Source organism: Grammomys surdaster, unplaced genomic scaffold (assembly GCF_004785775.1).
Source record: "Grammomys surdaster isolate TR1022 unplaced genomic scaffold, NIH_TR_1.0 125753, whole genome shotgun sequence".
In the NCBI taxonomy this organism is placed as follows: domain Eukaryota; kingdom Metazoa; phylum Chordata; class Mammalia; order Rodentia; family Muridae; genus Grammomys; species Grammomys surdaster.
Window position 1 is genome coordinate 166,900 of NW_021620585.1, and position 23,536 is coordinate 190,435.

Consider the following 23,536-nt stretch of genomic DNA (forward strand, 5'->3'; position numbering starts at 1 on the left):
ACAGGAGGATGGTCTGATGAGACAGCCTTTTTCAGAAGACAGTGGTAAACCCACAGCACCCTTTGAGGATAGACAGTCCTAGGTCATCAAATTACCAACAGCATTCCTAGTCATTATATAGCATATGCCTGCTAATGGGGGTGACCCACAAGGTTATGATGAAATAGAATGGTGCCTGTAGAAATGACAGCCCTACAACATTTTAAAGAGGCGATGATGTCTTATAGGATGCATTCTCCCTATGTGGAACAAACTCTAAACAATTGGGCTATTTGAAGTAGAATTACTTCCCAAGACCAGAGGGGATTGGTAACAGCTGTACTAGAGGCTGGCCTTCAATTTCAGTAATTGGCATGGTAGCTAAAAACCAGGAATTTGAAACAGTGCAATAGAGTGAGGGGAATGAACATAGCAAGGGACAAGTTGATAGGTGAAAGTTGGCATGCTGACAAGAATGGGTTCAAATTGAAGACACAATAGTAGAACAATGTCATTTAGCAGCTCTAAGAACTTGAGACAAATTTGAAGAGCCAGGAAAAGAGTTCACATTGTTTACAAAAATTATAAAAATCTCAGGGGAAGCGTTCACTGATTTTTTTTTTTTACAAAAATTGGACTCGGCAATAAATAAAACTATATCTGACCCTGAAGCAAAACAGGTGTTGATAAAGACCCTAGCATTTGAAAATGTGGATACAGAATATTAAGAAGTCCTGTTAAAAGACCACTGAAGGCACAGGCAGCAACCATAGATGAATGAATAAGGAAAACACAATATTGGTTCAAACATACACCATGCTAATAGCTAGAGGTCTCTGATATCGAAACACCTGCTGCTTTAATTGTGGGAAATATGGAAATTTGAAACAAAAATTTGAACAAACCATTTCTAAAGGCATTTTTTTTTTCTAAATATAAGTCAGAAAAAAGGCTTAGGCCTCCAGGGATGTGCACGCACTGTGTCAAAGGTTACCACTGTATGAATGAGTGTCCAAGAGAGAAATCCAAGGCGATTTCTTGCCATCATGAAACAAAATGGGGAATGGGGAGGAGGGCTAGCTCAAGACCCTGCAGCAAAAAGTAAAAGCCATTTGCCTCTTGTCAGCCAGGAAATTAGCAGGCAGAAAAACCTGAACTAAGCATTGCAGATCTAATGCATGCTACTCTAGGAAATGCTGCTGTAGACTTGGTCATAGATAAGCATCTTACTCTATCCCAAGAAATTCAATGCTGTAAAATAACTACTGGAGTTTATGGTTCTTTGCTATCCGGGACAGTAGGAATGGTCTTCGATGGAACATTTTGACTTCCTTAAGGATTCATTGTGCATGCAGGAATTATAACATGAAGATTTCAAAGTAGAAATTAAAATAATGGAAAGGCTTCCGGTTTGGGACCAAGCCTAGAGCAGGTCGCAGGCAGCAGCTCCGTACCCAACCCCAGAAAACAAAGAAAAACAGGGACTCCCAGGAGCTTGAACTCACGCAGCATCCCAGGTAAGGAAAAAGCAGCACTCACCCCAAACAGGGAGCAACAGGGACCCACTGGGACCCAGGAATTCGCTCCTGGCCTGGAGCGGGCTCCATGCGGTCGGGGCCCGAGCACTCGCGGATCCCGGGAGGCAGCTCTGCACCCAATCTCGCAGACTCCAGAGGAAGCGGGGCTCGCAGGACCTCTGTGCCAAGTAGGGTCTTGGGCTAGGAGGTGGCAGTGCTTGCCCCCGAACAGGGAGTGGCTAGGACCCACTGGGACCCAGGAGTTCACTCCAGGGCCCGGAGCGTGGGTTCCTTCCGGTCTGTGCCAGAGCAGATCCCGGGAGTCAGCTCTGCACCCAATCTCACAGAACCTAGAGGGAGAGGGGCTCTCCGTGGCTCAAGCTAGCTCAAGCAGTTTCTTAGGCTAGGAGGTGGCAGTGCTCGCCCCCAATCAGGGAGCAACTGGGACCCACTGGGACCCACTGGGACTCATTGGGATCCAGGAATCCGCTCCTGACCCGGAGCCCCGGCCCCTTCCGGTTTCCACCTGAGCACCAAGCACATCTTGGGCCTCATCTCTAACTCAAGCAGCAAAACCCATCCCAAACAGTTCTGACACAACCTAGATAATAGGAAAGACAGGCCCCAGTCAGAGACAGCTCTGATAGCACAAAGGTGATCCAGATGGCGAAAGGCAAGCGCAAGAACACAAGCACCAGCAACCCAAGGTACTTGCCATTATCAGAACCTAGTTCTCCCACATTAGAAAGTCCTGAACTCCCCATATCACCAGGAAAACAAGAACCAGATCTAAAATCATTTCTAATGATGATGCTAGAGGACTACAAGAAGGAAGTAAATAACACTATCAAAAAACTTGAGGAGAACACAGGAAAACAGGATGAAGTCCTTAAAGAAACACAAAAATCCTTTAAAGAATTACAAGAAAACACAAACAAACAGATGAAGGAATTGAACAAAACCATCCAGGACATAAAAATGGAAGTGGAAACAATAAAGAAAGCACAAAGGGAGACTATCCTGGAGATAGAAAACCTAAGAAAGAAATCAGGAGTCATAGACACAAGCATCACCAACAGAATACAAGAGATAGAAGAAAGAATCTCAGGTGCAGAAGATACCTTAGAAAATATTGACACAACTATCAAAGAAAATGCAAAATGCAAAAACTTGCTATCTCAAAATATCCAGGAAATCCAGGACGCAATGAGAAGACCAAACCTAAGGATAATAGGTATAGATGAGAGTGAAGATTCCCAACTTAAAGGGCCAGTAAATATCTTCAACTGCCTTCTTGATGGCAGCATCAACCTGGTTCCGTGGACGACAGGTCACGGGCGATGATCTCTGTCTTGCTCAATCTTGATGTCGTGCGCACATCCTCTCAATGAGGGTCCGTCCGGATGGGTCCTTGCCTCGAGCCCCACGTCTGGGTGCCACTTGACCCAACCGGCGGGTCCTGGTTATTCGTGGGGGCGAGGAGGACTGCAACCTGCTATTCTTCAGAAGATATGGTACACTGCTTGAGTTATGGTCTCCCTGCTATTCTTCAGATGATATGGTACACTGCTTTGAGTCTATCTGCAGTTGCCAAGTAGGATCTTGCAGTTGCCCAGCTTCAGGGGACCTTGTGCAGGTGGGAAAAGGTAGGGGGTGAGGGTAAGGGCGAGGCTCCTGGCTTCTGGTCCATCTGGGTTAGAACTTCTAATAGCAGGCATCACGGGTGATTCAATTTTACCTGGAAAGAAAAAAGAAGGGGATTCTCAGGGAGATTTCTCTTCCCTGGATGTAAATTGTTATTCATCGTATTTATGATTGGGCCTGGCTTTGTGAGGGTATCTATTTTTTTCATTAATATTTGTGGTAGCCGGTTAGCTGTGCCTTCTGTGGTATTGGGCAGGCATATCAGTCCTCGGCTCCATAAGGGAACTGGGACTGGGGCATTCCCTTTATGGGTATGAGGGTCCTTCCCCATATCTGTGGCAAAGTTTTGTTGGTCTTGGTGGTGCCCGAGGTCACCAACATGGTCAGCAAGAGATTTGCCATGAGCTTTCAGCTTTAGAGAGAGAAAAGTGAACAAGGCATGATGGAGAGTATTTCAGGGGGACTCCTTCTGAGGGGGTACCGTTCCCCCTCTTTTGTTTTTAAAGCCAATTTTTCAGAGTTCTTGTAAAATCAGGGCAGAAGCACCAACAGTTGCTCCTTCCACACTCAGAGAGTCATGAAGGCCTTATTTAAGGATATATAAATCTATATTAATAATCTTTTGTCAAAGGACTTTTATAGCTCCACTGACAATTAATCAGACTATATGATATATCGATTAGAAATAGCTTTTTCTACTTTTTGTGAGATTACCTCTCTTTTGTCAATTAACTGTTGAGGAAGTTAGGGTTTACCTCTCTCTTGAGAATATTGAACAGAGATTTAAATTCTTTTGTGGAGAGCTTAAAATAGTATCTTAGCCAATTTGCATCTCCTAGAAACTTTTGAAGTTAATTTAAAATAAATAGACTCCCTTTTTTTTTAAATTCTTTATCTGTGTGGGGTTTTTATTGGGTATTATACGTATTTACCTTTCAATGTTGTCTCCTTTCTCATTCTCCCCCCAAATCCCTTATCCCCTACCCCTTCCTCCTAATTTTTGTGATGGTGTGCTCCAAACATCCTCCCAGTCCCATCTCCCTGCTCTCGAATTCCAACACAGTAGGGGATCCAAACTTTTGGGGACCTTGGCCCTCCACTTTCACTGGAGTCTAACGAGGTCACCCTCAATTCCCTATACAGGTGCGTGAGTCCCTCCCTTTGTGCTCTCTGGTTGGTGGTTTAGACTTTGGGAGTTCTGGTTGAAACTTTTGATGCTCCTTCTAAAAAGGACCAACGCATTCATACTTTGGTCTTCCTTCTTCTATGTGAGTTTTATGTGGTCTATATGAAGATTCTTAGAAATTGTGAGCTTTTGGGCTAATATCCACTTATCAGTGAGTGCATACCATGTATGTTCCTTTGAGATTGGGTCATCTCACTCAAGATGATATTTTCCAGCTCCATCCATTTGCCTAGGAATTTTGTGAACTGATTGTTTTTAATAGCTGAGTAGTGCTCCATTGTATAAATGTACCACATTTTCTGCATCCATTCTTCTGTTGAAGGGCATCTGGGTTCTTTCCAACTTCTGGCTATTATAAATAAGGCTGCTATGAACATGGTGGAGCATGTGTCCCTGTTGTATGTTGAAACTTCTTTTGGGTATATGCCCAGGAGTGGTATAGCTGGGTCCCTAGGTAACGCTATGTTCAATTTTCTGAGATACCGCCAGACTGCCTTCCATAGTGGTTGTACCAGTTTACAATCCCACCAACAGTGGAGGAGTGTTCCTCTTTCTCCACATCCTCGCCAACATGTACTGTCACCTGTGTTTTTGATCTTAGCCATTCTGACTGGTGTGAGGTGGAATCTCAGTGTTGTTTTCATTTGCATTTCCCTGATGACTAGGGATGCTGAACACTTCTTTAGGTGCTTCTCAACCATTCGAGCTTCCTCAGTTGAGAATTCTTTGTTCAGGTCTGTGCTCCATTTTTTAATAGGGTTCTTTGATTGTCTAGAGTCTAATTTCTTCAGTTCTTTGTATACCTTGGATATTAGCCCTTTATCAGATGTAGGGTTGGTGAATATCTTTTCCCAATCTGTTGGTTGCCGCTCTGTCCTATTGACTGTGTCCTTTGCTTTACAGAAGCTTTGCAGCTTTATGAGGTCCCATTTGTCAATTTTTGGTCTTAGAGCACAGGCCATTGGCGTTCTGTTCAGGAACTTTTTCCCTGTGCCTATGTATTCCAGGCTTTTTCCCAGTTTCTCTTCTATTAGTTTCAGTGTGGCTGGTTTTAGGTGGAGGTCCTTAATCCACTTGGAATTGAGCTTTGTACAAGGAGATAAGTATGGATCAATTTGCATTTTTCTACATGCTGACCACCAGTTGGACCAGCACCATTTGTTGAAAATGCTATCTTTTTTCCATTCGATGGTTTTAGCCCCTTTGTCAAAGATTAAGTTACCATAGGTATGGGGGTTCATTTCTGGGTCTTCTATTCTATTCCACTGATCCTCCTGCCTGTCTCTGTTCCAATACCATGCAGTTTTTATCACTATTGCTTTGTAGTACAGCTTGAAGTCGGGGATGGTGATTCCTCCAGAAGTTCTTTTATTGCTGAGAGTAGTTTTCGCAATCCTGGGTTTTTTGTTATTCCAAATAAATTTTAAGATTCCTCTTTCTATCTCTGAGAAGAATTGAGTGGGAATTTTGATGGGGATTGCATTAAATCTGTAGATGGCTTTTGGCAAAATAGCCATTTTTACTATATTAATCCTTCCAATCCATGAGCATGGGAGATCTTTCCATCTTCTGAGATCGGCTTCGATTTCTTTCTTCAGGGGAATGAAGTTCTTGTCATACAGATCTTTTACTTGCTTGGTTAGGTTCACACCAAGGTATTTTGTATTATCTGTGACTATTTTGAAGGGTGTCATTTCCATAATTTCTTTCTCAGCCAGTTTATCTTTTGAGTAGAGGAAGGCTACTGATTTGCTTGAGTTAATTTTATATCCAGCCACTTTGCTAAAGTTGTTTATCAGGTTTAGGAGTTCTCTGGTGGAAGTTTTGGGGTCACTTAAGTATACTATCATATCATCTGCAAATAGTGAGATTTTGACTTCTTCCTTTCCAATTTGTATCCCTTTGACCTCCTTGTGTTGCCTAATTGCTCTGGCTAGGACTTCCAATACTATATTAAATAAGTAGGGGGAGAGTGGGCAGCCTTGCCTAGTCCCTGATTTTAGTGGGATTGCTTCAAGTTTCTCTCCATTTAGTTTAATGCTGGCTACTGGTTTGCTGTAAATTGCTTTTACTATGTTTAGGTATGGACCTTGAATTCCTGACCTTTCCAAGACTTTTATCATGAAGGGGTGTTGAATTTTGTCAAATGCTTTCTCAGCATCTAGTGAGATGATCATGTGGTTTTTTTCTTTGAGTTTGTTTATATAATGGATTACATTGATGGATTTCCGAATATTGAACCAACCCTGCATTCCTGGGATGAAGCCAACTTGATCGTGATGGATAATTGTTTTGATGTGTTCTTGAATTCGGTTCGCTAGAATTTTATTGAGTAATTTTGCATCAATGTTCATAAGGGAGATTGGCCTGAAGTTCTCTTTCTTTGTTGGGTCTTTGTGTGGCTTAGGTATGAGTGTAATTGTGGCTTCAAAGAATGAGTTGGGTAGTGTACCTTCTGTTTCTATTTTGTGGAATAGTTTGAAAAGAATTGGGATTAGGTCTTCCTTGAAGGTCTGATAGAATTCTGCACTAAAACCGTCTGGTCCCGGGCTTTTCTTTGTAGGGAGACTTTTAATGACTGCTTCTATTTCTTTTGGGGTTATGGGACTGTTTAGATGGTTTATCTGGTCCTGATTTAACATTGGCAACTGGTATTTGTCTAGGAAATTGTCCATTTCATCCAAATTTTCCAATTTTGTTGAATATAGGCTTTTGTAGTAGGATCTGATGATTTTTTTAATTTCCTCAGTTTCTGTTGTTATGTCCCCCTTTTGAGTTCTGATTTTATTAATTTGGATACTGTCTCTCTGCCCTCTGATTAGTCTAGCTAAGGGTTTATCTATCTTGTTGATTTTCTCAAAGAACCAGCTCCTGGTTTTATTGATTCTTTGGATAGTTCTTTTTGTTTCAATTTGGTTGATTTCAGCCCTGAGTTTAATTATTTCCTGCCTTCTACTCCTCTTGGGTGTATTAGCTTCTTTTTGTTCTAGGTCTTTCAGGTGCTCTGTCAAGCTGTTAGTGTATGCTCCCTCCAGTTTCTTTTTGTAGGCACTTAGAGCTATGAATTTTCCTCTTAGCACTGCTTTCATTGTATCCCATAAATTTTGGTATGATGTGTCATCATTTTCATTAAATTCTAAAAAGTTTTTAATTTCTTTCTTTATTTCTTCCCTTACCTGATTATCAAGGAGTAGGGTGTTGTTCAGTTTCCATGTAAATGTGGGCTTTCCATTCTCTTTGTCATTTTTGAAGACCAGCCTTAGACCATGGTGATCTGATAGGATGCAGGGAATTATTTCAATTTTCTTATATCTGTTGAGGCCTGTCTTGTGCCCAATTATATGGTCTATTTTGGAGAAGGTACCATGAGGTGCTGAGAAAAAGGTATATTCTTTTGCTTTAGGGTGAAATGTTCTATAGATATCTGTTAAGTCCATTTGGTTCATAACTTCTGTTAGTTTTACTGTATCTCTATTTAGTTTCTGTTTCCATTATTTATCCATTGCTGAGAGTGGGGTGTTGAAGTCTCCCACTATTATTATGTGAGGTGCAATGTGTGTTTTGAGCTTTAGTAAGGTTTCTTTTATGAAATTCGATGCTCTTGTATTTGGCGCATAGATATTCAGAATTGAGAGTTCATGTTGGTTGACTTTTCCTTTGATAAGTATGAAATGCCCTTCCTTATCCTTTTTGATAGTTTTAAGTTGAAAGTTGATTTTATTCGATATTAGAATGGCTACTCCCGCTTGTTTCTTAGTGCCATTTGCTTGAAAAATTGTTTTCCAACCTTTTACTCTAAGGTAGTGTCTGTCTTTGTCACTGAGGTGGGTTTCCTGTAAGCAGCAAAAAGCTGGGTCCTGTTTGCGTATCCAGTCCGTTAGCCTATGCCTTTTTATTGGGGAATTGAGTCCATTGATGTTAAGAGATATTAAGGAGAGGGTGTTCTTGCTTCCTGTCATTTTTGCTAATAGTGGAGACATCATTTGTGTGGTTATCTTCTTTTGGGTTTGATGGAAAAGGATTATTTTCTTGCTCTTTCTGGGGTATGATTGCCCTCCTTGTATTGGAGCTTTCCTGCTATTATCCTTTGTAAAGCTGGATTTGTGGGAAGATACTGTGTAAATTCAGTTTTGTCATGGAATATCTTAGTTTCTCCGTCTATGGTAATTGAGAGTTTTGCTGGGTAAAGTAGCTTGGGCTGGCATTTATGTTCTCTTAGGGTTTGTATGATATTTGTCCAGGATCTTCTGGCTTTTATAGTATCTGGTGAGAAGTCAGGTGTAATTCTGATAGGTTTGCCTTTATATGTTATTTGGCCTTTTTCCCTTACTGCTTTTAAAATTCTGTCTTTGTTTTGTACATTTTGAGTCTTGATTATTATGTGACGGGAGGTATTTCTTTTTTGATCTAGTCTGTTTGGCGTTCTGTAGGCTTCTTGTGTGATTATGGGCATCTCATTCCTTAGGTTAGGGAAGTTTTCCTCAATAATTTTGTTGAAGATATTTACTGGCCCTTTAAGTTGGGAATCTTCACTCTCATCTATACCTATTATCCTTAGGTTTGGTCTTCTCATTGCGTCCTGGATTTCCTGGATATTTTGAGATAGCAACTTTTTGCATTTTGCATTTTCTTTGATAGTTGTGTCAATATTTTCTAAGGTATCTTCTGCACCTGAGATTCTTTCTTCTATCTCTTGTATTCTGTTGGTGATGCTTGTGTCTATGACTCCTGATTTCTTTTTTAGGTTTTCTATCTCCAGGATAGTCTCCCTTTGTGATTTCTTTATTGTTTCCACTTCCATTTTTATGTCCTGGATGGTTTTGTTCAATTCCTTCATCTGTTTGTTTGTGTTTTCTTGTAATTCTTTAAAGGATTTTTGTGTTTCTTTAAGGACTTCATCCTGTTTTCCTGTGTTCTCCTCAAGTTTTTTGATAGTGTTATTTACTTCCTTCTTGTAGTCCTCTAGCATCATCATTAGAAATGATTTTAGATCTGGTTCTTGTTTTCCTGGTGATATGGGGAGTTCAGGACTTTCTAATGTGGGAGAACTAGGTTCTGATAATGGCAAGTACCTTGGGTTGCTGGTGCTTGTGTTCTTGCGCTTGCCTTTCGCCATCTGGATCACCTTTGTGCTATCAGAGCTGTCTCTGACTGGGGCCTGTCTTTCCTATTGGCCTTTTCCTAAACCAAGGCCGCCCTTGATATGGCCGTTAACATTGGGGAGCCTTCCTTTATGACAATATTACACCCCAAACTGACAAATGGTTGGTAAACTGAACATTTACAAGGGACTAGGATGGCTGTGAGTTAGCCCAATGACGGGATTATTGTAGGTCCACTTCCCAGGGGCCCACCCAATGCAGCCGAAAAAGAGTGCGTGGTGCTGGGAGTGGATGCAGCCTACATGGCCTAAGACAGGGCTCTCACCCTCCTTTCACCCACATCAGAGTCCCTTGATGTTGCCCATCGTCGACAGCCTAAAGCCTTCGACCATCGATGTGACTTGTCTCACATCAGTGTTTTGGGGTTGTGAACTTGTCTAAGACCCCCCATAATTAGACATCCAAATTCAAAACTCACATAGTTGGGATTGAACATAAGACGCCTTCTCTAACTAAACAGAGAAGGGGGAGATGCCAGAAGCCAGGACCCTCGCCCTTACCCTTACCCCCTACCTTTCCCCACCTGCATAATGTCCTCTGAAGCTTGGCAGCTGCAAGATCCTGCTTAGCAACTGCAGATAGACTCAAAGCAGAGTACCATGTCTTCTTAAGAATAGCAGGGAGACCATAACTCAAGCAGTGTACCATATCTTCTGAAGAACTGCAGGTAGATCATAATTCAAGGCAGTGTACCATATAGACCATGACATGTTTCAAGGCACAGGCCAAGAAGATTTTGTACTTTTCCACCACCTGGCCCCTCTTACCCCCTCCCCTTGTAAAACATGCTATAAAAAAGCATTTCATGTTCAAAAAAAAAAGAAATTAAATATATATATATATATATATATATATATATATAAAAAAAAAAGAAAACAGTGAAAAACTCCAAATCCCAGGATCCCACAAAACGCTCACTATCTCATCATTTTCCTAAGCACTAGCTGTCTCCATAATGTGTGTCTAACGTTTCGCTTCCCTTCTATTTTCAGCCAGTCTTGTCTTCAGTGTCTTTGCTTCACAGTTTGGTTGTACTAGATCTCACTGGAACTGCTAATCATGTCTTCCACTCTTTTTAATGTCCGCAGCTCAGACTAATAGTCATTCTGATTAATTCTCAACGAGTCTCCCAAAGCAAACCAACTAGAGCTTAATCTAGCTTTTTTTTTTTTGGTACTTAAGTTTTTAACAAAAATAAAATATACTAAGTTAAGACAAAAACTGCCATACCACAGTTTAACAAGGCAAGCCAAGAGAAATATAAAGAGCCTCAAGAGAAGGCACTAGAATGAGACCCACTCATCCACACACTAAGGAGTCCCAAAAAAGTACTACACTGAAAGCTGTATTATACATAAAGAGGGCCTGGTGTAGTCCAGTGTAGGCCATGTAATTGCTGCCTCAGTCTCTGTGGGCTCATACTAGCCTTGCTGGGTGGAATCAGAGATCCTTGTTCTCCTGGCTCTTACATCCTCTACTTCCTCTTCTGAGGGAAGTGATTTGATAGAGATAACTCATTCAGAGCTGTGTGTTCCAAGATCATCCCTCCCCCCTCTGTCTCTCTCTGTCTCTCTCTGTCTCTCACTCTCTTGTTCTTATTCTTGCTCTGGCTGTGGGTATATTAGTTTCCATCTGCTGCAAGAGGAACCCTTTCAGATGATGGCTGGATAAAACATCGTTTTCTTCTTATTAGCAGTATATTTTTTCTCACACAAACCGATTTATCTGGTCTACCATCCATTTCACTCTTAATATGCACTATGGCTAAAAATGTCTTTTATAGGCTCTCACACTTGTCTACTGAGACATTATAATATGTTTGGAAAGCCTTCATTATTCTCGGGTTGAAATTTACTACCAAAGAAAATTAAAATTAATAATCATTTTTTAACTTTAAAAAAAAAGAAATTAAAATAATGGCTTATGTAAAAAAGATATCCAATGTAACATAGGTTATAGGTTTGCTCAGATACTGCTGTTTCCCTACATCAGCTGCTCCAGTAGAAAGATCAGGAGAGGAGGAGAGTAGGGTCCAGCTGGAGGAAGAATGGGGTCCAAGAATAGTATTAGAAATGACAGTTAGTGCAGAAAGAAAGAAGATTAAGTAGGGATGGAAAAGAGAAGAAATGAGATTGAGCCGAGTTCACTCTTATAAGAAACAGTTCAGATATGAAACAGTTGATCCAGGTGAAGCCAAGCTGAGCCAAAGAAGATATTTTTAGGAGTCAATTAGGGGAAGAATTCAAATAGAACCCACAAACAAAGAAGCAGATATAAAAAAAATAAAACAAAATCAAAGTTGCAGAACTTCGTGTTTGTCTCAGAAGGCTGGAGTTACAGACATGTGCATTAGACCTGCTATACCCTTCCAAGTTCTTATTCATGAATGTTACCTTTCCACAGGGTGTATATAGTGTCCTTAGTCAGCCATGAAGCAATGTGGGTTTCCTTTAGAATTCAGGCCTGTAGTGAACTTCTAGCTATAAAACACAGGATCTGACAGACAACTAGAGTCTTTAGGACATGAAATCTTCGCAGAGAGCAGCTCACATGTATAACATGACGTTCTTGGCCTGCCAGCTTCCAAATAACAACAGAGAGACCTTTTATTAATTATGAAAGCTTTAGGCCTTAGCTTAGGCTTGTTCTCAACTAGTCCTTATAATTGACTAACTGATTCATACTAATCTAAGTTCTGCCACGTTGCTCATTACCTCTCCTCAATTTTGTAAGTCTCTCCTCAAAAGTCCTGCCTTTCTTTTCTTGCCTTAGATATTGACCATTCAGCTCTCTATTAAACCAATCAGAAGGTGTTTGAGGGATTGTTTATAAGATATGATGTATCCATATGAATAACAATACTGAAATCCAGCCTGTAATCAGATCTCTGCTGGTACAGAAATGAGCATTAGAATAATACAAAGATCATCTTTACCCAGAACACAAAACAATCACTCCAACATGCATGCCCCCAGGAGCTGATCTCATTACTTTCTGGCCAGGCTTTAGCCTTGGGCCAGGATCAGGAGAAGAAGAAAAAAAGGGAAAGAGGAAGCCACCGTGAGGGGAGATGGAGGATGAGCACATGGCCAGGAGAAACAGCAAGTATCTGAGGTACACCACTGGGGAGGTAGCCAGGCCTTAAGTTAAAACAGTAGATTAGGCGTGACCCACAGTAGTTGTGAAAACCAAATAAAATAACACAACACCAGCATGGATGTACTAGACTAGAATGTTCTTCCACACTGATCTCGGGAGCAGCATTTGTTTTTTTCTGAGTCTCATTTATTTATAAGCCAGTTGGGGCTAAGCTTGAATTGGTTCTATAGCTACAAAAATAATCAGCCACTCATTTCACATGGTACCAAATTTTTGATAATTGTTGCCAAGTCACCCTTCCTATAGTGATTCCATTAAGTAAGTCCACCTTTGCTTAGGAAAGCAAAATTTGCTGCGCTGTCTGAGTGTGAAAGACAAGCACCATACTGTCTCAGTCTGGCCCTCAGGGTGCCAACACAGAACAAAAGAATCAACAGAGAACACTGTTATGTTATTCTATCTAACACCCAAAGATGTTCTAGGTATTGAAAGGTGGGTTAGGACCATTGAGGTAACTGCAGAGGACAGAGGAGTTCTCTGATGTTCTGGCAAGTGGGAATTCCCTGAAGGTCAACACACAGGCAACCTGATACATGAATGCTGCAGAGCTGGCCAGCAGGAAAAAAACAAACAAACAAACAAAAAACCCCAAAAACAAATGCTGCTCCTGAGCTTGGTGTGGAAGAAGAACATTCTAGTCTAGTACATCCATGCTGGTGTTGTGTTACTGTGACCAAGCATAGTTTCCCATGAGTGCTGGTTAAGGACACTTGTGCCTTCCTGGAGGCTTCTCTAAAGAAAAACCCCAGACTTCTGCCCCAACACTAGGATCTAATTTGTCTGTGACCTTGGCTTTCTAATGAAAGCTCCAAATAGATGTCAGCAAATCTTAAATGGAAGTCTGAGCATTCTCCTGGTAAGACAGACTGTTTCTGACAGTCAGACATCACAGAACCTCCTCCTGATTTTTTGTTTGTTTGTTTCTGTTTTTGTTTCTCTGTGTAGCATTGACTGTTCTGGACTCATTCTATAGACCAGGCTGGCCTCTAACTCACTGAGATCTGCCTATCTCTGCCTTTGGAGTGCTGGAATTAAAGGGATGTGCCAGGGTCCTGGGTAGTACATGCTTTTAATCCCAGCACTCATGAGGCAGAGGCAGGTGGATCTTTTAACAGTTTGAAGCCAGTCTGATCTACATATGTAATTCCAAGCCAAGGTGGCTATATAGTGAGATGCTGTCACATGCACACAAAAAATGTCCCACTCAAAACTTCGAGGCTGGAGAGACAGTTTTGCAATTGAGAACACTGTCTGCACTAACAGAAGGAACCAAGTCCAGTTCCCAAGTCCAGCATGGCAATCTATAGCCATATGTAACTCTATTCTAGGAGATCTGACATCATCTTATGCCCTCTACAGGAACAAGGTTCAAATGTGATGCACAGACATAAGTGCACACCAATACTCATAGTCCTAAATAAAAACAGATAAATCTAATTTTAAAAGAAATTGCAACTGTAAAAAATGAAATAGCAGCCAGGAGGTGATAGCATGTGCCTTTAATCCCAGCACTTGGGAGGGAGAAGCAGGCCTATCTCTGAGTTTGAGGGTAGCCTGGTCTCCAGAGTGAGTTCTAGAACAGCCAAGGCTATACAGAGAAACCCCGTGTCCAAAAAAAAAATAACCAATAAAAATATAAATGAAAGAGATTAAAACTACTCACACCAGCATAGTTGAAAATGGTGCCAAATAAAGGCAGAGGTTTCGGTCCAGGAATTCCTAGTTTCTTAAACAGGCCATGAGAATAGGTCCCATATCTATAAAGAAACAGAAATCCAAGTTTATACATATGGCCATGTGTCAATCATGACTCAGGAACTGCAAAAATCAAACCCAAGAAGTTACATCTAAATGACAAATAAAAGTAAAAACCTAAACAGCTGCAATCCCAATCACTCTCCTTTCCAATGTCCACTGAGTAAGCCTACCAATCAAAATGATGGGATATAGATAGTGGAAGCTACTGTGTTTTCAGTCTACTAGAACATCATGGATGAAAAGCCTCAAATTTGGATTTTAGAGTTTCATAGATTCAGGCTCAATGCTTCCCAGGGTGTTCCATTTGCTCTTGTCCATTTAGAAAATTCCCTGAAGCAGTGACTCTCATTAGACAAAAAGGGAGATTTTTATGTGCATAACTGAATGTACTTAATGCTACAGGGTCTTGGAGGCTCTCTGGTATTTTTTTTCCAGATTGGTCAGAGACTTATGTGTTTGCTTTTCTCCAACTCACAAGTTTGTTAGAGGATCTAACTATTCTGAAAGTTGCCACTTTAGAAAGACCTAGAACAAGTCATGGAGTTATGTCCATATAATGACTGTTGAGTTTTGACTGCCTCTGGCTTCAGAGAAATATGAGAGACCCCCCCCCCAAGATTCTCTGACTTGCAATCTGCTTGACTTATGCTACAGAGAAGGCTACTTTCCAGTATGTTCCCATAATGACCAAGGCATTTTTTAAAGGTCATTTCTGTCATGGGTAAATCTGGACCTCCAATTGGTGATAATCATCCAATAGTCATCTAGTACAGTGTTGAATGAATTTTATTTATCATGATGGTCAGTGTGGTGCTTTGAATGAAAATGTCCCATTATAGCCCGATATGAAGTGGCACTATTAGGAGGTGTGGCCTTGTTGGAGTATGTGTGACCTTGTTGGAAGAAGTATGCCACTGGGGGTGGGCTTTGAGCCTTTAGCTGTTCAAACCAAGCCTAGCTACACACTCTCTTCCTTCTGCCTGTTGATCCAGATATAGAACTCTCCGCTCTATCTCCAGCACCATGTCTGCCTGTGAGTCCAATAAAGAAGATAATGGACTAAAACCCCTGAAATTGTAAGCCAGTCCAAATTAAATATTTTATTCATTAGAAGTTACCAGGGTCATGGTATCCCTTCACAGCAATAGAAACCCCAACTATAACAGAAATTGGTTCCAGAGACTGGAATATTGCTGTAATAGGGCAGATCATGATCTTGAATGTTTACTTTAGGTCTTTGGATAAGGAAAACAACTGAATGCTTTAAGTGGGCCTTAATGAGACATCCTAGTAGGAATATGGAAGACAGTGGTACTGGAGTAACTTGAATTGTGGAGGTCGGATTCAATATCTTTCAAAGGAGAAGAATATTGCCGTGTGGTCTAGAGACTGTTGTTATAATAGTTTGGCAAAGAATGTGGCTGCTTTCTGTCCTTATCCAGAAAAGAGAATCTGCCCGAGGCTAAATTCAAGAGATGGATTAATAGCATTGGCAGAGGAGATTTCCAGACAGCTTAGTATTGACTGTTGTTTGGTTATTTGTGGCCACACTTATGCAGATTTACAATGAAAAGGAGCATGGTGAGGAAGGGAGAATACAAATGTACAGTTTGAGGAGAAAGGGCATGAGCAAGTATAAGCAGATTAACGAAGACCCTGATGCTAAGTGGAATAAAGGGAGTGGTGGCTTCAGAGCAAGACCTCACCCAGCTAGGCTTCCAACTTGTGAGAAGGAATTAAAGAAAACATCTCTAGTTATAGAACTCAGGAGGTAGAGGCAGGTATATCTCTGAGTGTGAGGCCTGCCTGGTCTACAGATTGAGTTCCAGGATAGCCAAGCTTAGGCAGTAAAGCAAACCAAAGAGCACAGAAAGCTGGTGAAGATGTAATAGAATCCAACTCCAGCAAGCAGCAGAACTTGGCAGCTTCAGCCACATAGCTCTGGTTTTAGAGTCAAGGATAGAAGAAAGAGGTTATGGAATCTCCCTCCATGACAAAAGGAAGCCACTGAGGTCAGGCATCTGTCAGAGATATCCCTGCTTGGAGGCCTAGAAAGACCATTGTGTGGAGCAGTGAAGGTAAAGCCTGGATTGCTTAGGAGACTGTAGGATGTTGGAGATGTCAGAGTTGTGGGATATCTACCTAGGAAAGCTGCTAAAAGAGAGTGGAGTCAGCCCAAGAGAGAGAAATGTGTTGCAGTCAACAAAGTTTTTAGGAGTTGAAGATCTGAAGACCCTTTTGACATTAGACATTGAGAGGCAGAATTTGGAGTTTTCCTGGCTAGTTTTTGATCTTGTTTTGGTCCAGTAATTCCTCATTATGTTCCCTTCCCTCCACTTTATAATGGTAATGTGTATCCTGTGCCATTATATTTTGGAAATATGAGATCTGCTTTTCCATTTTGATTTTTACAGAAGATTACAATTAAGAGATTGCATGAGTCTCAGAAGACACTTTGAACTTTGGACCTTTAAACAATGCTGATACTGTGATAGACTATAGAGAACTTTCAAGGTTGGACTATAATATGGTTACAAACCTATGGAGGGCATGGAGTGGAATGTAGTGGTTTAAATGAAAATGGGCCCTACAGCCCCACAGGTAATGCACTATTAAGAGGTGTGGCCTTGTTGAAAGAAGTATGTCACTGGGAGTGAATGGGCTTTGAAATTTCACAAGCCAGGTCCAGTGTCACTCTCTCTTCCTGATGCCTGTTGATCCAGACATAGAACTTTCAACTGCTTTTCCAGCACCATGATGATAATGGACTAAACCTCTGAAACTATAAGCCAGCCACAAATAAGTGTTTCCTTTATTAAGAGTTGCCAAATATGGCTAACTAAAACAGTTAAATGAGGAAGATAATTGAAGAATATAAATGAGGAAGATTAATGCCTGTGTATGTCAACTCAGTGTGGACAAAGTTCTATTAAGTCAGATGCTCCATGGGGCAGGGATGCTGTCACTGATGATGTAACACATCCTAACTTCTCATAATGCTACAGACCTTCCAACTCCAGGATGACTGACACATAACAGACACAGGAGACAAAGCAAGACTGATAGATTTAATTCTGCAGATTACTGTAAGCTTTCACACAGGGAAGTCTGATTACAACAAGCTCAGAAATTATAGCAGGTACAGTTTGTTTTGTATAAAGGTTTGATCTGACACAAGAATCCTATAATTTTCAAGACAAAGGAACTTCAGAAGGTCAGGTACTTCCTATTGATAACAGATTAAGTGTATGCCATAAAATATGAAACTACACATGTTCCAGACATACAGATTAATACCTCTTCCCTCTAATTATTTTTAAATTAAATTTTATTATTTTATGTGTATGAGTGTTTTGCCTGCATATATATCTGTGTACCACATATATTCAGTGGCCACAGAGGGCAGAAGGGAAAGAGCTCTTGGAACTCCAGTTATAGAGGTTATGAGCCTCCATGTGGGAACTTGGAATCCAACCCTGGCTCTTATGAAAGAACAAGGAGTGTTTTTTAATTGCTGAGCCATCTCTCTAGTCCATTCTCTCTTTGTTAATGGTGGGTCTTTAACTCAATGCAGTTTCTAAACATTTGTTACAAATCATGTGAAACTCATAAAACATCATCAAATATAGCCAAAAATTTGCAAGAAGGGACATGCACTAAAGGATCACCAAGGAGTACCTCAACAAGGCCTGACTAGTAACTGGAATTTCTCCCACAAGATTGTGTTTGCTGTTTGTCTTAGGGTTTCACTGCTGTAAACCATTCTGTGACACCATGATCAAGGCAACTGTTAGAACAACACTGGGGCTGGCTTACAGATTAAGAGGTTCTGTCCATTAACATCAAGGCAGGAACATGGCAGCATGCAGGCAGGCATGGTGCAGGAGGAGCAGAGAGTTCTACATATTCATCTGAAGGCTGCTAGGAGAAGATTGGTATCCAGGGAGCTAGGATGAGGATCTTACAGCCCACCCTAATAATGACATACTTCCTCCAACAAAGCCCCACTTCCTAATAGTGCCACTGCCTGGGCCAAGCATATTCAAACCACCACACTGCTGTTTGCTAAAAAAACAAAACAAAACAAAAACAACCAAACAAACAAACAAACAAAAACTCAAACAAATCAAAGAAAACAACAAAACCATTTAGTGTTAAGTGGTTTCACTAATTTTAGAAAATAATAGTGTTTTGGATAATGGTAAAAAAAAAGAGAATTATGGATGTTGACCTTTGTACAATTGCTGGGGTACTGTGTTTATCAGGTTTTTAAAATCAACTTGACACAAGCTAGAGTCATCTGGGAAGAGGCAACCATAGTTGAGGGAATGCCTCTTTCAGATTGGCCTGTGGGCAAATCTGTGGGATATCTTCTTGATTGATGATTGATGTAGGAGGGCCCAGGATAGGCAGTTTCACACCTAGGCAGGTGCTGCTGGGTGGTGTAAGAAAGCTGGCCAAGTGAGCCATAAGTAGCAAGACAGGAACTAGTGTTCCTTCAAGCCTTATGCTTTGGTTCTTGCCCCGACTTCCTACCCTGGTCTTCCTTCATGATGGACTGTAAGCTGTAAGGTGAGATAATATCATTTCCTCCTCAAGTTGGTTCTGGTTCTGGTGTTTATCATATCAGTAGAAAAAAAGAACAGATACAATGTGGGAGTTTGTGTAAATTGGATTAGAAGGTATGAAAAATGGGAGCAAGAAACACTCACATCCACATGGAACTAGTCATACATGCATCACTTATACTGGCAAAACAAAGAAGAGGAAAAAGGGAGAAAAAATTCTAAGTATCTAGGCTGTTCTAAGGATTCTCAAAGCTTGGAAATGCCATAGTTGCTAATGTGCTAAAATGTTCCACAAGGAGCAACTTAGGGGGGAAGGTTTTACTCTCCTGATAACTCCATGTTACAGCCCATTGTATCTGGGATGTCAAGACAGAAACTCAAGTAGCCAGTTGTAGTGAAGAACACAGAGAGAACAGATAGGTCTCTGCTTGTTTGTTTTCATCTAGTTGTGTGTGTGTGTGTGCACTATATAGTTACATAGGGAATACTGTTGCCCAAAATGAGCTGAGTCTTTCTGCATCCATTAACAATTAAGACAGCCCTTTATAGCATTGTCTATAGGTCAACCTGACCAAGGCAATTTCTCAATAAAAACTCTCTTCCTAGGTAAATTTAGGTTGTGTCTGTCAAACTGGTAGCTAGAAACCAACCAGCACACTAGCCAATTGATTACAATGCCACACAATTGTTGGTTAGTCTAGGTGTAGACTGAGAGCCACCTGCATCATTATAGGGGCAAGTCTTGTTAAAACCCATAAGGATAGAGTTCTGGGTGGGAACTCATAGGATGGCCAATGACATTTGCAGGAACTACCTGATGCTGTTTTCAACTTCCCCTCCATTATCTCTTTGAATATTTCAACAGGAAAAGAAAGGGGGGCTGCATTTCCAGTTATAGATAGGGGAGGAGCCTGGATAGCTACTTACATGTAGAAGAGCACCAGGCTGGTAGCCAGTAGCACCCAGGTTTCTATTGAAAGGTTGGGGATGAGCTCCATCTTAGCTTTCCTTCAGCAATTCAGGCCTCCAAGTTTCCATCCCAGGTGAGAGTCTTTCAGGGCTCCTCTGCTGTGCCTAGCTGACATCTAATGGGGCCAGTCTATTTATTTGCTAGGAACAGAGGAGGTGACAGGGATACAGCCAGTACAAGGGCCACTTGCACACTGTCTGAACTTGGAGTTGTCATGTGGCCTCTCCACCTGGCATTTGTCAAAGTGCCAAACAGTCATGCATTTCCCTACTCTGACCTTTGAGCTTATGTTCTGTGTGTATTTACTCTTTCAGGAACACAAATCAATCCACTGGCCCTACTTTCTTCTAATTCACATTTGTGTCTATGGCTGTTTAAATTCCAAAACACACTAAGTCCACACAATTAAACTATATCTACTAGTCTTTACCTATTCATGGTCCTCTTCCAATAAGGCTCCTGTGTGCTCTGGAAGATGTGAAACCCACAACTGAACATTACTTCCCACCACGCACTGCTTCCTTGGCACACAACTCAGTTGTTTTTCTCTGTACTCTTTACGACATCTCATGGCACGCCTCCCTGTCCTCCAGCTCTTACATTCTTTCCCCATCTTTCGGGGTTCCCTGAACCTTGGGGAGGAAGGTTGATACAAATGTCTCATCTACAGTGGATCTCTTTTTAAAATGTATTTTACTATATCTTTTTTAACAATCCTTTATCCAGTCCCTTGGATATGTTATGGTGGAGTTTTCATGATCACTTTATAGACAAGGAGGCAGAAAGAAGTGAAAGAGGTGTCCAAGACTGAACCAGGAGGAAGGGAGGAAACAGGCAGAATTATGATGAATTAGAATTCTGTAGGTAATGTGTGTCTGTCTTTAAACAGCCTCCTGAGTACCCTCCTGATTGAGTTAGCATCACACAGAATAAATCTTTGTATATCTCCTACAGTACTCCCAACAAGGCCACAAGTTGTTACAAGATGATTGAAGTGTGATTTATTTTGTGTTCCAGGCCCTTTAAAGGATCCCCATTGCTAGTCAACTGGTCCTTTAAGAAATTTTAGCCACTTAAACTGCTTGACCCTATGATCTTCAGTGTTGGTTGCCTCTTGGACTTCTGGGAATGGGATAGAATATAAAAAAGCCAGATCAGACTGTGAGTGGGGGCTAGAAGAGTGAGAAGAGAAGGCAGTTAGTGAGGATGTTGTTAAGAGACAGTTGAGCTCAGTGGAGATGAGCTGAACAGATAAGCCAGAACAGTTGTTATAGCTTGGAGCTGCTAATATTGGGGAAACTACTAGGAAGGGACTGTTTACTGTTGGGGAATTGAGGGAGGCACAGTTGGGGGAGATGTTTGAAGGGGTTGGGCTGGAAAGTGGGAGGAGGGCAAGCAGGAGTTAAGAGAACTGGTTACTGCTTGCAACAAGAGAAACACTAAAAATACATACACACACACACACACACACACACACACTTTACAAATGGATTTATAAGCACAAAAAACAACACAAACATTTAAGTAGTCATTATTAAATTGTAAGTTCCTGAACCCATCATCCAAGTAGAAAGGCAAATGTTCTAGAGCAGTGATTCTCAGTCTTCCAAATGCTACAACCATTTAATATAGTTCCTCATGTTGTGGTGACTCCAACCATACGATTATTTTCGTTGCTACTTCCTAACTGTAATTTTGCACTGTTAGGAATTGTAATGTAAATACCTGTTTTTTCTGAAAGTCATAGGTGACTCCAGTGAAAGGGCCATTTGACTCCTAAAGAGGTTGTGACCCACAGCTTAAGAACCATTGTTCTAGAGAGTTCCGACATATTCTAACTAGAGCATTAGGAGGTGCCAGGAAAGCAGAAAGCATAGGAAAGAGGAGAAAACAAAGGATGTTGGTAAATTTAAAAAAAAAACAACACAGACTGAGAATGGCCAGGGTTAAACAACATGGTTATATCTTACTTCATACTCTGCTGCTATTGTGGAATAATGATTTTCTAGTTATGTAGGTTGGGAAGTCCAAAGTCTAGAGGTAGACATGTGGTCTGGGTGTGTCTTTCTTTATCACCCCATCACTGAATGTAGAAAGAGAACAGAGAACGACAGAGAAGGGAAGAGCCAGCACATCATCTCCTCAAGAATACAGTCCTGTAGTAGCTGTGACTGCAAAAATGGTATCAATCCATTCACGAGCAGAGACTTACAGTAGCTTCACAACTCTGTAAGGTTCCATCAGCTAGACACAACACATTTAAGATTAATTTTTAACCACACAAATGGGGTACACATTTAAACCATTGCAATTATTACTGTATGTATAAAAATTCTTGATTGTGAGGTGCTGTGTCTTAATTTAGTTAATTAATTAATTAATTACTGTTTCTTCTATTTTGAGTGCATGCATATGTGTGTGGGAGTGTACAAGGGTGTGTGGTGGCCTGAGGATAATGTCATCTTTCCACCGACTCTTCTACCTTATTCATTGAGGCCAAGACTCTCAGTAAGAACCAGAATTCAAATATATAGTTAATCTTACTAGGCAGCTTGCTGTGAGGATCCTGTCTTCACTGTTCTAGCTGAAATTACAGATGTGTCACTGTGGCCACCTGGCATTTTGGAGGATTTGAACTTCTGTCCTTGTGCTTGTGTGGCGATCACTTTGGACACCTAGCCATCTCCCTGGGCATTAGCATTTTCATATTCATTCCTGCTAATAAACCATCAGTTTACACAGCAAAATCTGAAGCTTGTGCTCTGTTTTAAGGCTCCATCTCAGACCAGTCATCAGGAAGCTCCAGGCTGGGCAGAGCCTCTGGGTGTGTTTCTGACCTTATCATGCCCTGGAGTGCTGTCTTACAGGTATTGCCACATATTTCCAAGATTAAAAAATATTAATATTAGCTCAACAGAAAATTAACCATTTTCAAGTATATGGAGCTATCGCATTTTGTACACCTGCTTTAGGGTATCCATGGCCTCTCCCCCATTCCTACCACAGTTACCCAAAATCCTGTGTACACCCAGCATTTCCTCCTCATCCCCATCTCCCAGTCACTGATCCACACTGTGTGACTGTCTCTGTGTGTTTATTTGTGTTCTTCAAATAATTAGGATCATACACCACCTGGAACTTTGTGTCTTGTGTCTTTAACTTAGGGTGAAGTGTTTTTCTCTGTGTGTATGTGTGGTTTGCCTCTATGTATGTGTGTGTATATGAATGTATGTATGTATGTATGTATGTGTGTGTGTGTGTGTATGTATGTATGTATGTATGTTTACCATGTGTTTGCCTGGTGCCTGTGAGGGCCAGAAGAGGGTGGCACATCCTCTGGAACTGGAGTTAAAGGTTGTCAACCATCATGTAGGTGCTAGGAATTGAGCCCCGGTCTTTCAGAAGTGCAACCATTGCTTGCTTGCTTTCTTTTCTTTCTTTCTTTCTTTCTTTCTTTCTTTCTTTCTTTCTTTCTTTCTTTCTTTCTTTCCTTCCTTCCTTCCTTCCTTCCTTCCTTCCTTCCTTCTTTCTTTCTTCCTCTCTTCCTCTTTCTTTCTTTCTTTCTTTCTTTCTTTCTTTCTTTCTTTCTTTCT

At 41.1% G+C, this 23,536-nt stretch overlaps 1 protein-coding gene across 2 annotated transcripts in view; it reads right to left on the minus strand.

Annotated features, from left to right (window-relative positions):
* LOC114639833 (cytochrome P450 3A25) overlaps positions 1 to 20,092 on the minus strand; it is a 54,231-nt gene extending 34,139 nt beyond the window's left edge. The window contains exons 1-2 of one of the 2 annotated variants that reach the window (XM_028788598.1): positions 19,901 to 20,092; positions 14,311 to 14,404 (exon numbers count right to left, since the gene is read on the minus strand). In XM_028788598.1, the coding sequence (XP_028644431.1) occupies positions 14,311 to 14,404; positions 19,901 to 19,971 (165 nt within the window). In that variant the 5' untranslated portion in view covers positions 19,972 to 20,092. The remainder of the gene's footprint in view (positions 1 to 14,310; positions 14,405 to 19,900) is intronic. The other variant, XM_028788597.1, reaches the window with a different exon arrangement.
* Positions 20,093 to 23,536: the final 3,444 nt, after the last annotated feature.